General features: G+C 41.0%; 1 protein-coding gene across 1 annotated transcript; it reads right to left on the bottom strand.

Moving 5' to 3' along the window:
- Positions 1-3,860: 3,860 nt before the first annotated feature.
- On the bottom strand, positions 3,861-4,428 carry LOC130033539 (single-stranded DNA-binding protein, mitochondrial-like). The gene has a single exon (XM_056125304.1). It carries the CDS (start codon positions 4,377-4,379, stop codon positions 3,933-3,935), a length of 447 nt encoding a protein of 148 aa, XP_055981279.1. The 5' UTR covers positions 4,380-4,428; the 3' UTR covers positions 3,861-3,932.
- Positions 4,429-13,825: the final 9,397 nt, after the last annotated feature.

The raw sequence follows: 13,825 nt of genomic DNA, 5'->3' as shown, positions 1-13,825 counted from the left end.
CTGCTCTATCTCTCAGCTTTATATTTTATGTTTTTGCAGTGCTGGGGATTATTCTCAGGGTCTCATATGTGAACGGCTAGTCCCTTATCCCTGAGCTACATCCCCAGCTCAGGAGAATATAACTTTGTAGTTTTATCATTTCTTCCTTGTATACTTGCTACCATTTCCAGGAATATTCCTTTGATTGTCCAGCACTGTAATATTAAGAGTGATACATCTTGATGATTCACCATACAAATATGCCCCGCTAGTTCTGGTTCCTGTATTGTGTAGGTAGTGAAGGAGGAACTGTTCAGAATCAGAAATGACTCTATGAAAAATTCTTCCACTCACTAAATGTTAAAATTGTAAGATGAGGATTTGTTCCTCATTGAACTTTGTAAAGAGAGAGAGAGAGAGAGACAGAGACAGAGACAGAGACAGAGAGAGAGACAGAGAGAGACAGAGAGACAGAGACGGAGACAGAGAGAAATCTTGGTGTCTGGACATACAGCTCAAAGGACTCAGTGTATGCCTTTCATGCAGGAGGCTCAGGCTTGATGCCTCGCACTATGGATCCCCAGAGCACCAGGAGGAGCAACTCCCTCTCCCTCCCCAACACAGGGCTGAAAGTAGCTCCTGAGCATCAGTAGGTGTGGTCCAAAATTGAAAATTAAAAGGAAAGAAAGAGCATAGTAGGGATAGGGTTCAATATGCTGGGAATACAGTTATAAGTTGACCCTATTTTTAGAATTCTATACCACAGGAATGATCAGATTTTTTTCTATTTATAGAACACAATTTTATAGTAATTGTAATTATTATAAATACTACTTGTTTTTTAGTAGATCTAAATTTTTGGATAATTTTTTAGATCACTTTTTATGTCACAGTAAAACCGAGTGGATGGTGAAGAGTTTTCCCATACACCCTGCCCATATCCCAGTATAACTTCATTATCATCATTCCCCCTATTGGTAAATACTTTACAATTGATGAGCCTACATCAACATATCATTATCAATCACAGTTTGCAGTAAATGCTAACTTTTTTCTCTTTTGATTTTGGGCCATACCTGGCTGTGCTCAGGCCTTATTCCTGGCTCTGTTATCAGGGATCACTCTTAGCATGTTCAAGGTACCAAAGACAATACCTAATCTGGGTTGGTCATGTGCAAGGCAAGTGCCTTACCTGCTGTACTATCTCTCCAGACTGTAAATATTAATTTTATATCAAATTTTATTATCATAGTTTGATTATTTTTCTTAATTACGGTTGGTACTCTTAATTTTATAAGCTTCAGAACCTACAAATAATTGTTTTTCGACAAATGATTTTTATTTTTCCTTAGAGTTTAATCTCTATTGTGTATTTTTATTTTTATATATAATCCTTTGAAATTATATATAGTGAATTCCTCTTTTAATTTATGGTCAAGTATATCCTCTTCCAGGCTATATTTCAATCTAGTGGGAAATTTAATTAAGTGATACTTTGTGGTTTACTGTAAAATGTCATTTTTTTTTATTAGTGAAACACCATGAAGTACAGTTGTAGACTTACAAATTTTTGTGCTTGGGTTTCAATTATACAATGATCGTGTACCCATCCCTCCACCAGTGCCCATTTTCCACCACCACTAATCCCAGTATCCCTCCCACCCCCCATCCCCACATCCCACCCTGCCTCTGTGGCAGGGCATTCCCTTTTGTTCTCTCTCCTTTTTAGTGCTGTGGTTTGCAAAAGAGGCATTGAGTGGCAATCATGTTCGGACTATAGTCTACTTTCAGCATGCATCTCCCATCCTGGGAAGATCCTCCTAACACCCTTTATTTGGTGCTCCCTTCTCTATCTGAGCTGCCTTTCCCCCTAGCATGTGTGGCTGGCGTTCAAACCATGGAGTGAATCTCCTGGTACTTATCTTGGCTATTCTTAGGTATTAGTCTCCTATTTTGTTACGTTATGTTCCCCAGATGAATGCAATCTTTCTATGTCTGCCCCTCTCTTTCTGACTCATTTCGCTTAGTATGATACTTTCCACGTAATGCCACTTGTATGTAAATTTCATGACTTCATCTTTTCTAACAGCTACATAGTACTCCAATGTGTAGATGTACCAAAGTTTCTTTAGCCAGTCATCTGTTCTTAGGCGCTCGATTTTTTTCCAGATTCTGGCTATTGTAAATAGTGCTGCAATGAACAAACAAGTGCAAATGTCACTTTGACTATACTTTTTGCCTCTCTGGAATATATTCCCAGGAGTGGTATTGCTGGGTCAAATGGGAGCTCAATTTCTAATTTTTTGAGAATCGACCATACTGTTTTCCAAAAGGGCTGAACCAGTCGGCATTCCCACCAGCAGTGAAGGAGGGTCCCTTTCTCACCACATTTGCGGCAACACCGGTTGCTTTTGTTCTTTTGGATGTGGGCCAGTCTCTGTGGTATGAGATGATATCTCCTTGTTGTTTTGATCTGCATCTCCCTGATGATTAATGATGTAGATCATTTTCTCATGTGCTTTTTTGCCATTCGGATTTCTTCTTTGAGAAAGTTTCTGTTCATTTCATTGCCCCATTTTTTGATAGGGTTAGATGTTTTCTTCTTGTGGAGTTCAACTAGTACTTTGTATATCTTTGATATCAACCCCTTGTCAGATGGGTATTGGGCGAATATACTTTCCCGTTCTGTAGACTGTCTTTGTATTTTGGTCACTGTTTCTTTTGAGGTGCAGAAGCTTCTTAGTTTAAGATAGTCCCATTTGTCTATCTCTGTTTTCACTTGCTTGGCCAGTGGTGTGACATCTTTGAAAATACCATTAGCTTCAATGTCATGGAGGATTTTGCCAACTTTGTCTTCAATGTACCTATGGATTCCGGTCTGATGTTGAAGTGTTTAATCCATTTTGATCTTACTTTTGTACATGGCGTTAGGCAGAGATCTGAGTCCATTTTTTTTTTTTGCATGTAGCTGTCCAGTTTTGCCAGCACAATTTGTTAAAGAGGCATTCTTTGCTTCACTTCACATTTCTTGCTCCCTTATCAAAGATTAGATGATCATATGTTTGGAAGGAGATGTCAGTATATTCAAGCCTGTTCCATTAGTCTGTGGCTCTGCCTTTGTTCCAGTACCATGGAGCGATAGCACAGCGGGTAGGGCGTCCGCCTTACAAGCGGCCAACATAGCCGACCCGAGTTCGATTCCTCCGCCCCTCTCGGAGAGCCCGGCAAGCTACCGAGAGTATTCGATATTCCAGACACAGTAACAACAAAGTCTCCAATGGAGACGTTACTGGGCCCGCTCGAGCAAATCGACGATCAACGGGAGGGCCTTTACCTTTACCTTTTGTAGTAGAGTTTGAAGTTAGGGAGGTTGATTCCTCCCATTTTCTTTTTCCCAAGAATAGCTTTAGCTATTTGTGGGGGCTTATTGTTCCATATGAATTTCAAGAGTGTTTGCTCCATTTCTTTGAAGAATGCCATGGGTATCGTTATAGGGATCGCATTGAATTTGTACAATGATTTGGGAAGTATTGCCATTTTGACAATGTTAATTCTCCCGATCCATGAGCAAGGGATATCTTTCCATTTTCTAATGTCCTCTTTTATATCCTGAAGTAGCGTTTTGTAGTTTTTCTTTGTACAGGTCCTTTACTTCCTTAGTTAAACTGATTCCTAGGTACTTGATTTTCTGGGGCACAATTGTGAATGGGATTGTTTTTTTCATGTCACCTTTCTCTCTCTCACTATTTGCGTATAGGAAAGCCATGGGTATTGATTTTATAGCCTGCAACTTTACTATACCAGTCTATTGTTTCTAAGAGTTTCTTGGTAGAAGTTTTAGGGTTCTCTAAGTATAGTATCATATCATTTGCGAAAAATTTTTGATACTACACATTATACATGATTTAGGAATAAAACTGTACCAAGTAGTGTTCACAGATGAATCGTCCAAACTATGCCTTTTCTTTTGTCTGGTCACTCAGAAATATTATGTTATTGGCTATAATGGTCGTTGCTTGTCGCCTCACATTATTTTTATCTGTGTATTCACCATAGTCTACTTTCCCTTCCACAAAAATTCGAGACCCCTTCTTCACATACTGATACGCCACATCTCTGAGGCCTGGCTGGAATACTGATATTCTGAGCCATGTTGTCTTCTGCCTGACGTTGCCCATTTGGTAGGCTTCATTGTACCCTGAACGCCACATCTCATTTGTGGCTAGAGAAAATATGATGACTGGGCTTTTTCCTTCCACCTGTCTTATTACGGGGTCCTGGCCCACCCGTCCAAGTAACTGCACACGATTCAGAGAGCGCTCAAGAACCAAACTGCTCGCTACCTCAGACTGGTGTCTCACGAACTGGTGAAGTACCTGTAATACAGATCTTTTAAACATGATTTCTAATGTCTTTTCATACAAATCTAATCTTTGGCCTTTTCCTGCCGCCTCGTCACCCCAGCTCCAGTGCACTCCCGTCAATCATTTTTTTTTATTAAGCAATATATATGTTATAATGCAGAAAGTTGACTCAGGAATATCCTGAGTTTGTCAATGAATCATTGACAAGTTGGTATCTAAAAAACTGGAATAAAAATATAGTAATAAATATAGTATTACAAATTCTTAGCTTTGTAATTATAAAAGCAGGGATAAAATAAGAACAATATTATAGGTTCAATGTCCTCATACAAACAGGAACTAAAACATAAACCAGCTCCCTTTAAAAAATCACAGTCCATAATTTCTATTTTAACATTGTATTCATGGTTTCAAGATTGAGTATAATAAAATCTGATGTCTCTCCTACCCACACCTCCCTTCTTGTTATCACCAGGTATATGACAGGAATTTCACTGGGTCCTCCAAGTCTTCACGGGTTGGAGAATGAAAGTACTGTGAAAGTTTAGTATCTTTTATCTAGTCAAAGTATGTGAATGTAGATCATGATTTGAAATTTCAACTGGAGTAATGCTGAAGCTACTTATAAATCCTAGGTGTTGTACAAATGTTACTTTGTTTTAAGTAACTCTTGTCATTATGATGGGATCTATTTTTCATCTTATTAATAGCAAATACAAAATGCGTTTGATTTTGTTTATTATAATACCATGATTTACAATGTTGTTCATAATACATTTGTTTCAGGCATTCAATGTTCCAGCACCAATCCCACTACCAGTGTGACCTTCCCTCCACTAATGTTCTCAGTTTCCCCCCACTCTAGCCTCTCCCTTAGCGGGCACAAATTTATTTGATATTATTTGTTCAACAAAATGGCAAGGGGAATATTAAAAAAATAGATCAATAAGAGTCAATTTGTGATACTTGTTATATCTCACAAAGGTATAACTAAATTAATTCCCTTAATCACTTAAACACTTAACTTCCCGTTAGTCGGCGATTTGCTTGAGTGGGTGCCAGTAACGTCTCCATTTGTCCCTGTCGCGTGCTAGTGTAGCCCAATGGCATCTGTTCGCTCCGGGAACATGAAGGGCCTCAAACTGATCGTTCATGATCTTGACGAGAAGTCTGACCATCTGGAAGGTGGGCAGCCACGCGGTCTTTTGACATCCCGTGGAATCCAGTCGGTAACAGCTCTAGTCCAGCGGTTGTCTTTAAATCTCATTACGTGACCAGCCCATCTGATTTTCGACACCTTGGCAAATGAGACAGTGTCCCTGATTCTTGATTGTCGACGGATGTCAGAACTCCGGATTCTTCCTCTCATTTGAGTGAAACGTGATATTCCAAGCATAGCTCTTTCTATTCTTCTTTGGGAGACCTGAATAGCGTTCTCATCTTGTTTGCGTAGGGCCCAGGTCTCTGAGGCATATGTTAATGCAGGAAGAACAGTGGAATCAAAGAGATGTGCCCGGAGCCGGAGCCGGAGGTTCTTCGTCCTCTTAGCTATTTCTTTGACGTTCTTGAAGGCGTTCCAAGCCGCTCTCTTCCTCCTGCGCAGCTCGGGTGCCAGGTCATTTGTCATGTTGACCTCTCGACCTCGGTACACATAGCTGTTGCATTCGGAGATGGTCGTTCCATTGAGAGCGAATGGGGCGTCAGGAACAAGGCTGTTTCTCATAAACATTGTCTTCGTAAGATTCAGCTGTAGTCCTACCTTTCCACACTCACGGTCAAAGTTGGCCAGCATTTGTGCCGCTTGGCTGATGTTTGGTGTTATTAAAACAATGTCATCAGCAAAGCGGAGGTGGTGTAGTTGCCGACCATCTATCTTCACTCCCATTCCTTCCCATTCCAGTCGTCGCATGATGTTCTCGAGGGTGGCACTGAAGAGTTTCGGTGAAATGATATCACCCTGCCGCACCCCTCTCTTGACATCAACGATCACTTCTTTGTAGAATGGTGAGATCCTGGTAGTGAATCCGCAATACAGCTCACGGAGGATCCTGATGTATTGGGCTTGAATGCCCTGATTGGCTAGGGCTTCAATGACCGCTTCCATCTCAACAGAATCAAAGGCCTTCTTTAAATCAATGAACGTTAAACAGAGCGGCATCTTGAACTCCCGAGAAACCTCAATGAGCTTGGTTATCGTGTGGATATGGTCGATGGTGCTGAATCCTTTGCGGAACCCTGCTTGCTCACATGGTTGTCCTTCATCTAGTGTTCTGCCAATGCTATTTAGGATGACTCGAGTGAACAACTTGTAGATGACAGACAATAGGCAGATCGGGCGATAGTTGCCAATGTCATGGATGTCTCCCTTCTTGAACAGTAGTACTGTCCTGCTGGTTTTCCATTGGGACGGAACCTTGCATTCAGACAGGTAGCGAGTGAAGAGCCGAGCCAGTGTATTGATGAGTACTGACGGCAGGTTCTTCAGGTATTTAGGTCTGACCTTGTCTGGGCCGGGTGCTGTTTGTTTCTTTATCGATGAAATGGCGTGTCGGATTTCGGAAGGGAGAACGTTGGGAACGACATATCCATCCTGTGGAATTTGGTATGTCGGCAAGTGGACATGGCTATCGAAGAGATTTGAGTAGAAGTCAAGGATAATCTTCTCCATTGCCGATCTGGAGGATGTGATGGATCCATCAGGAGGTCGGAGGGCAGTCATCTTGGTCTTGTAGTTGGCGAAGGACAGGCAGGCGTTACGAATACTTTTCCCGGCTTCTGCCGCATCTACCAGTACTTCTGCTCTTCTCTCTTTGAGGTCTTCCTTGATCGCATCTCTGCACTGTTTTGCAAACTCAGACGTTAGCTTGCGGTTGCCTGAAGCATGTGCCAAACCACGCTGGCGAATTAGCTCAAGAGTTTTCGAAGATAGGCGATTTTTTGTGGCTATCTCTCTCGGCGTTCCTCGCACATTCATGGAGGTGCTGAACCAGTCGATCGTATTCCTCGTCAATGTTGTCAACAATGGCATCTTCCCAGGTTGCCGCAATAGTACCAAAGAGTTCCCAGTTGGTGGTCATTCTGGGAGTTCCCTTTTTGAACTTTGCAGCCCTTTCTCCCCGCTCTGTGAAGTAGAATTTTGCATAAAGAAGACGGTGGTCCGATCCCGTTCGAAATTTTGGGACAACAGCGACATCAGTCAGGCAAAACCGTCGATTGAATATGATGTGGTCTATTTCGTTGTGGAATCGTCCACCGGGAGACTCCCATGTCCATCGTTTAGATTCTGCCTTCTGGAACTGTGAGTTACCATGAATGGTCTTGGTCAACATGATGAACTCAGACAGTCTCTCACCCTGTTCGCTCCATTCCAGGCCATGGGTCCCAATGTGAAGTTCTTCAGCTGATCTTCTCGGTCCTATCTTGGCATTAAAATCACCCACAATGATCTTGTAGAAGGTGTGGTCTTCTTTATAGAACTTCTCTAGCTCCATGTAGAACTTCTCGTTTTCTCTTTCATCATAATGAGATGTTGGTGCGTAGACAACGAAGATAGAAACTGCAGGCAGTGAGCCACATCTATATCAAATTAATTCCCTAAGGATTAACTAAACTGGTTGGTGCCGGTTGAGTCTTCTGTGTTGTGGTTTTTGCTCATTGTGCTTGGTGGGCTTCTATGCAACCTTTCCATCAAATTTGCTATCCTCCTACTGGACTATCAGTACTATGAAATTTGTAGGTGTTGCATGGCTACATATGCAGTCATGTGCTCCAGGAGCTGGGGAGCTGAATGATTTGGTGGGTTGGCAGCTTGAGGTTCAGTTGTGGAGCTGGATTGTTTCTGTGCTGGAAGATGTTGGGTTTGAGTAGAGCATAAAATTTGGTTAAGTCTTATTGGAGGATATTTAGCTCTAAATGAAGAAATTCTGGAACAAATAAGTACTTGAGAATAAAGAAAATTTGGTAGACTTTGGCTGAGAAAGTTTTTATAGAATGGAAGAACAGGGTAAATACTAGGAATAAGTGCATGGCCAGACAGATAGAATGGGAGGTAAAACACTTGCCTTGCATGTGGCTGATCCAGGATCAATCTCTAGTGCATACAATACAACCAAAACACAGCTAAGAGTAAGCCCTGAGCACTGCTGTTGGGGTCTTAACTGTGCCTCTTTCCTTCTCCCCAAAAAGAAATAATTACATCTACCCACTGAAAATTTTGGTTCCTCCCAGTCTCTTTGAAGAGAATTCCATTGAGCAGAAAATAATTTTGGTTATGGCTACATGTATGTATTTTGATAGGTATAAATGTAAGTCAATACCAGTAGTACAAAGATGACTTGCAATGAAGGAAAAATTCACTCCAAGGAAAAGCAGATCATTAAGCTAAACATAGGTCTGTTATACTAGCACTGTATCTCTGTAGCACTGTCCTCCTGTTGTTCATTGATTTGCGCGAGCGGGCACCAGTAACGTCTCACAACAAATTGTGAGACTTGTTACTGTTTTTGGCATATCGAATACATCACGGGTAGCTTTCCAGACTTTGCCATGCGGGCAAGATACTCTTGGTAGTATGCCAGGCTCTCCGAGAAGGGCAGAGGATTCAAACCCAAGTTAGCGGTGTGCAAGGCAAATGCCCTACCCGCTGTGCTAATTGATTAAGATATTTATTAGCAAACATAGAGAGGCAATACTAAAATATGCCTTTTATGTGCTATTATACAAAGAATAAATGTATTTATAGCTCTGGTTTTACTATATTTAGTTTACTAAATATTAAAATTATTTGTTGTTGTAAGTAACAAAATTGTTTGAAAAAATTTTGATTCATTATCCAGTATTTGTCATCTTTCCTCTTACTTACTTTGCGTTACATGATACCCTCAAGTTCTATCCAAGTTTCAGTGAATTGAATGATTTCATTATTTTTTTCATGGCCACAAAATATTACACCATGTTTATATATCACAACTTCTTCATTCAGCTGTTGTGGAACATTTGGATTGCTTCTATAGTTTGATCATTGTAATAAATGCTGTAATTAATATAGGTGCCTATATATATTTTTTCAAATGAACATTTTTGTATTGGGGGTAAGAAAGGAATCAGTGGACCATATAGAAGCTCTAGTCTTATTTTCTTGAGTAACCTTCATACTGATTTTCATGCAGCTTGAATTGGATAAATTTCCTCAACAATGAATAAGGGCTTTTTTTTTCACTACAGACTTTCCAACTTTATTTCCCATCTTGAATGTCTGCTGTTTTCACTGGTATGAGATGATATCTGATTGTTAGTTTAATTTGCACTTCCCTAATAATAAACAAGACTAGAGAATGGAATTATTAAATGACGGAAATCCCTTTGCCCTGAATCACAACACTGAGAATGCCACCAAGTAAGGTATGTGGGATAGAAGTTTGTTGAGGAGTAACTAGAGGTTATAAGGACATTGGTTTTAGGTCTTTGATGGTGGTGAGGTAAGGCATGTACATGATAATCATAAAGACTTGACACTAGATAATATATGACCCAAACTATAACAATTAATTTTAAAAATTAGTTTGCCAATGGGGTGGGGTGTTAAGATACTGGTGGAGGGACAGTGATGGTGGGTGTGGAGTTGGAGCATTGTATGCCTGAAACTATTGCTAGTTTCAGTATTGAAAATAACAGTGCCTAAAAATATTTTTGGAGGATAAAACTTTGTGTACTATGAGGCTGGCAAGATGACCCAAAGGACTAGAGGACATGCTTGCATTTAGGAGCCCCTGGTTTGATCACAGATCACAAACCCGCATGGTCTCCAGAGTACCACCAGGAGCAAAGAGTACCACTGGGTCTGACCACAAAACTGGAAAGAAAAACATACCCCAAAACATCCCAAACAAAATAGTGAATCAGAAATTATATTGAAATCAATTTAATATATGATTTGGATTTGCTTTGGTGGGAAATTTAGATAATCGCTTTATCAGTGGTCAGTAATGTTCTGAGATAAAATGTGTAAATGAAAATAGAGGATGTGTTTTAAAATCTTTGATTGTTTTTATTTATTTTTTAAAAAGTTTTGTATTTTGGGGTTTTCCCTCTGGAAAGAAAGATGGCACCCGCTTCGGAGCTTTATGGAAAGCCAGGTATGAGCCAGTCGTGACAGAGCAACTGAAACCTCATGGGAAGGAGGGTGTTCCTGGCTTGTCCTTCATGCCATACTGAGGTCACGAGTTGCCCCCCACGAGCAGCTCTCTGGCACGGCCATGGCTCCAGAAGCACAAGGACTTAAGGCAGAGCCCGGCAGCTTGCGGCAGAAAAGTGAATGGACTATGCGTTAATCCACACCACCATGCCTGCCCGGAGGGGAAAGGGTGTTGCTCCCTTCTGCCTTTTTCCTTCTGAAAAGAAAGATGGCAGCCTCTTCAGAGCATTATGGAAAGCCAGGTATGAGCCGGTTGTGATGGGGTGACTGAAACCTTATGGGAAGGGGGGGCGTTCCCAGCTTGTCCTTCATGCCCTACCGAGGTCATGAGTTGCCCCCCACGAGCGGCTCTCCAGCACGGCCATGGCTCCAGATCCACAGAAACCAATCTTATAATTATCTGACTCTCAGCAGAAGTACTTCCAGGCTTAATAAGTAAAATACCAGAAATCCAAAATTTGATTCTTGTAACCAGCTGTAGAAAACAAATTATTTCACAATGCCTTTTCAGCATGTCTGATTTGGGGGTGTAAACTCTAAATAATAATGGTGCATCTTTTGTCGAAACAATGAATCTAATCAAAGTAGTTAGAGTGTTAACTAGAATTCATCTGCCTCACTGGCATTGGGAGGGTTGGGAGGGGGATTTATTGGGGTTCTTGGTGGTGAAAAATAAGTATTGGTGAAGGGAAATGTGTTTGATAATTGCATGATCGAGACTTAAACCTGAAAGCTTTGTAACTTTTCCCACAGCGATTCAATAAATAAAATAAATGAATAAATAAATAAATAAAATAAAAAAGTTTTGTATTTTGGGACCTGTAGAGATAGTACAGTTGGTAGAGAGCTTGTCTTATATGTGGCCAACCCAAGTTTGATTCCTGGCACCAAATATGGTCTTCAGAACACCACCAGCAATGTTCTCTGAGTGTAGAGCCAGGAAAGCCTGAGCTCTGGTGGGTGTGGTCCTAAAACAACAAAAAACCAAACAAACAACAACTAAAATCTTTGTGATTGATGCAGGGGATGGGGGGGCCTACCCAGCTGTGCTCAGGGATCACTATTGGTGGTGCTGGAGTCCTGACTGGGATCAGGCAAATTCTTTAATCTATGCACAAACCCTCTGACCCTTGATCCATTTAAAATATATATTCATGGTTTATTTTGAAGTGCATAAGCTTCTTAATTTAAGATAGTCCCATTTGTTTATCTCTGTTTCCACTTGGTTGGTCAGTGAAGCGTCATCTTTGAAGATACCATTAGCCTCAATATTGCCAAGGGTTTTGCCGACCTTGTCTTCAATGTACCTTAAGGATTTTGGCCTGATGTTGAGGTCTTTAATTCATTTTGATCTGACTTTTGTGCATGGTGTTAAGTGGAGGTCTAAGCCCATTTTTTTTTGCATGTGGTTGTCCAGTTATGCCAGTAACATTTGTTAAAGAGGCATTCCTTGCTCCACTTCACATTTCTTGCTCTCTTATCAAAGATTAGATGTTCATATGTTTGAGGTTGTGTGTACGAATATTCCACCCTGTTCCATTGGTCTGTGGCCCTGCCTTTGTTCCAGTACCATACTGTTTTAATTATTACCGCTTTGTAGTAGAGTTTGAGGTTGGGGATCGTGATGCCTCTTCATGTCTTTTTCCCAAGAGTTGCTTTAGCAATTAGTGGGCATTTCTTGTTCCATATGAATTTCAGGAATACAAATACAATCTTTAGAACGGGAAAGGATATTTACCCAATACCCATCTGATAAGGGGTTGATATCAAGGATATACAAAGCACTGATTGAACTCTACAAGAAGAAAACATCTAACCCCATCAAAAAATGGGGCAATGAGATGAACAGAAATTTTTCCAAAGAAGAAATCCAAATGGCTAAAAGACACCTGAGAAAATGCTCTACATTACTAATCATCAGGGAGATGCAGATCAAAACAACAATGAGATATCATCTCACATCACAGAGACTGACCCACATCCAAAAGAACAAAAGCAACCTGTGTTGGCGTGGATGTGGCCAGAAAGGGACTCCCCTTCACTGCTGGTGGGAATGCCGACTGGTTCAGCCCTTTTGGAAAACAGTATTAGCCGATTCTCAAAAAATTAGAAATTGAGCTCCCATTTGACCCAGCAATACCACTCCTGGGAATATATCTTGGAGAGGCAAAAAAGTACAGTCGAAATGACATTTTCACTACTATGTTCATTGCTGCACTATTCACAATAGACAATATCTGGAAAAAACCCGAGTGCCCGAGAACAGACTACTGGCTAAAAAAACTTTGGTACGTCTACACAATGGAGTACTATGCAGCTGTTAGAAAAGATCAAGTCATGAAATTTACATACAAGTGGTACTACATGGAAAGTATCATGCTAAGCGAAATGAGTCAGAAAGAGAGGGGCAGACATAGAAAGATTGCATTCATCTGAAGAATATAAAGTAACAAAATAGGAGACTAACATCCAACAAGAGCTGAGATAAATACCAAGTGGTTCACTCCATGGCTTGAAGGCCAGCTGCACATCCTAGGGGAAAAGGCAGCTCAGATAGAGAAGGGAGCATTAAACAAAGGAAGCAGGGAGGATCCTCCCAGGATAAGAAATGCATTCTGAAAGTAGACTATAGATTGAACATGAATGCAGTCAATACCTCTTTTTCAAACCACAGCACCCAAAAGGAGAGAGAGAACAAAAGTCTCACAACAAGTCTCACAATGTTACTGGGCCCACTTGAACAAATCGATAAACAATGGGAGGACAGTGATAGTATTTATTTATTTATTATTAATGAATCACTGTGAGGTACACTTACTAACTTGTGAACTTTCGTGTTTGCATTTCAGTCATACAATCATGGTTTATTCATCCCTCCACCAGTGCCCATTCTTCTCCACCAATGTTCCCAGTATCTCTCCCACCACCCCCACCCCATTCCCCACCACCCCACCCTGCCTCTGTGGCAGGGCATTTCTTTTTGTTCTCTCTCTTTTTGGATGTTGTGGTTTGCAATATAGGTATTGAGTGGTCATGGTGTTCGGTCTATAGTCTACTTTCATCATGCATCTTTCAACCTGAATGGGTCCTTTATTTATTTTTGGTTTGGGAGCTACACCTGGCAGTGTTCAGGAGCTACTCCTTGCATTGTGTTCGTGAGTGACCCCTGGCAGTGCTCCAGGGACTATATGTGGTGTTGGAATTGAACCTTGTTTCACTACGTGGCCACATGCCAAGCAAGAGCTTTACCCTATGCCCTATGTCTCTCCAGTTCTGGTCTCAGGTTTAA

This window comes from Sorex fumeus, unplaced genomic scaffold (assembly GCF_029834395.1).
Source record: "Sorex fumeus unplaced genomic scaffold, SorFum_2.1 ptg000054l, whole genome shotgun sequence".
NCBI lineage: Eukaryota > Metazoa > Chordata > Mammalia > Eulipotyphla > Soricidae > Sorex > Sorex fumeus.
The sequence above is the reverse complement of the archived record's forward strand: the minus strand, read 5'-3'. Positions and strand labels throughout refer to the sequence as shown.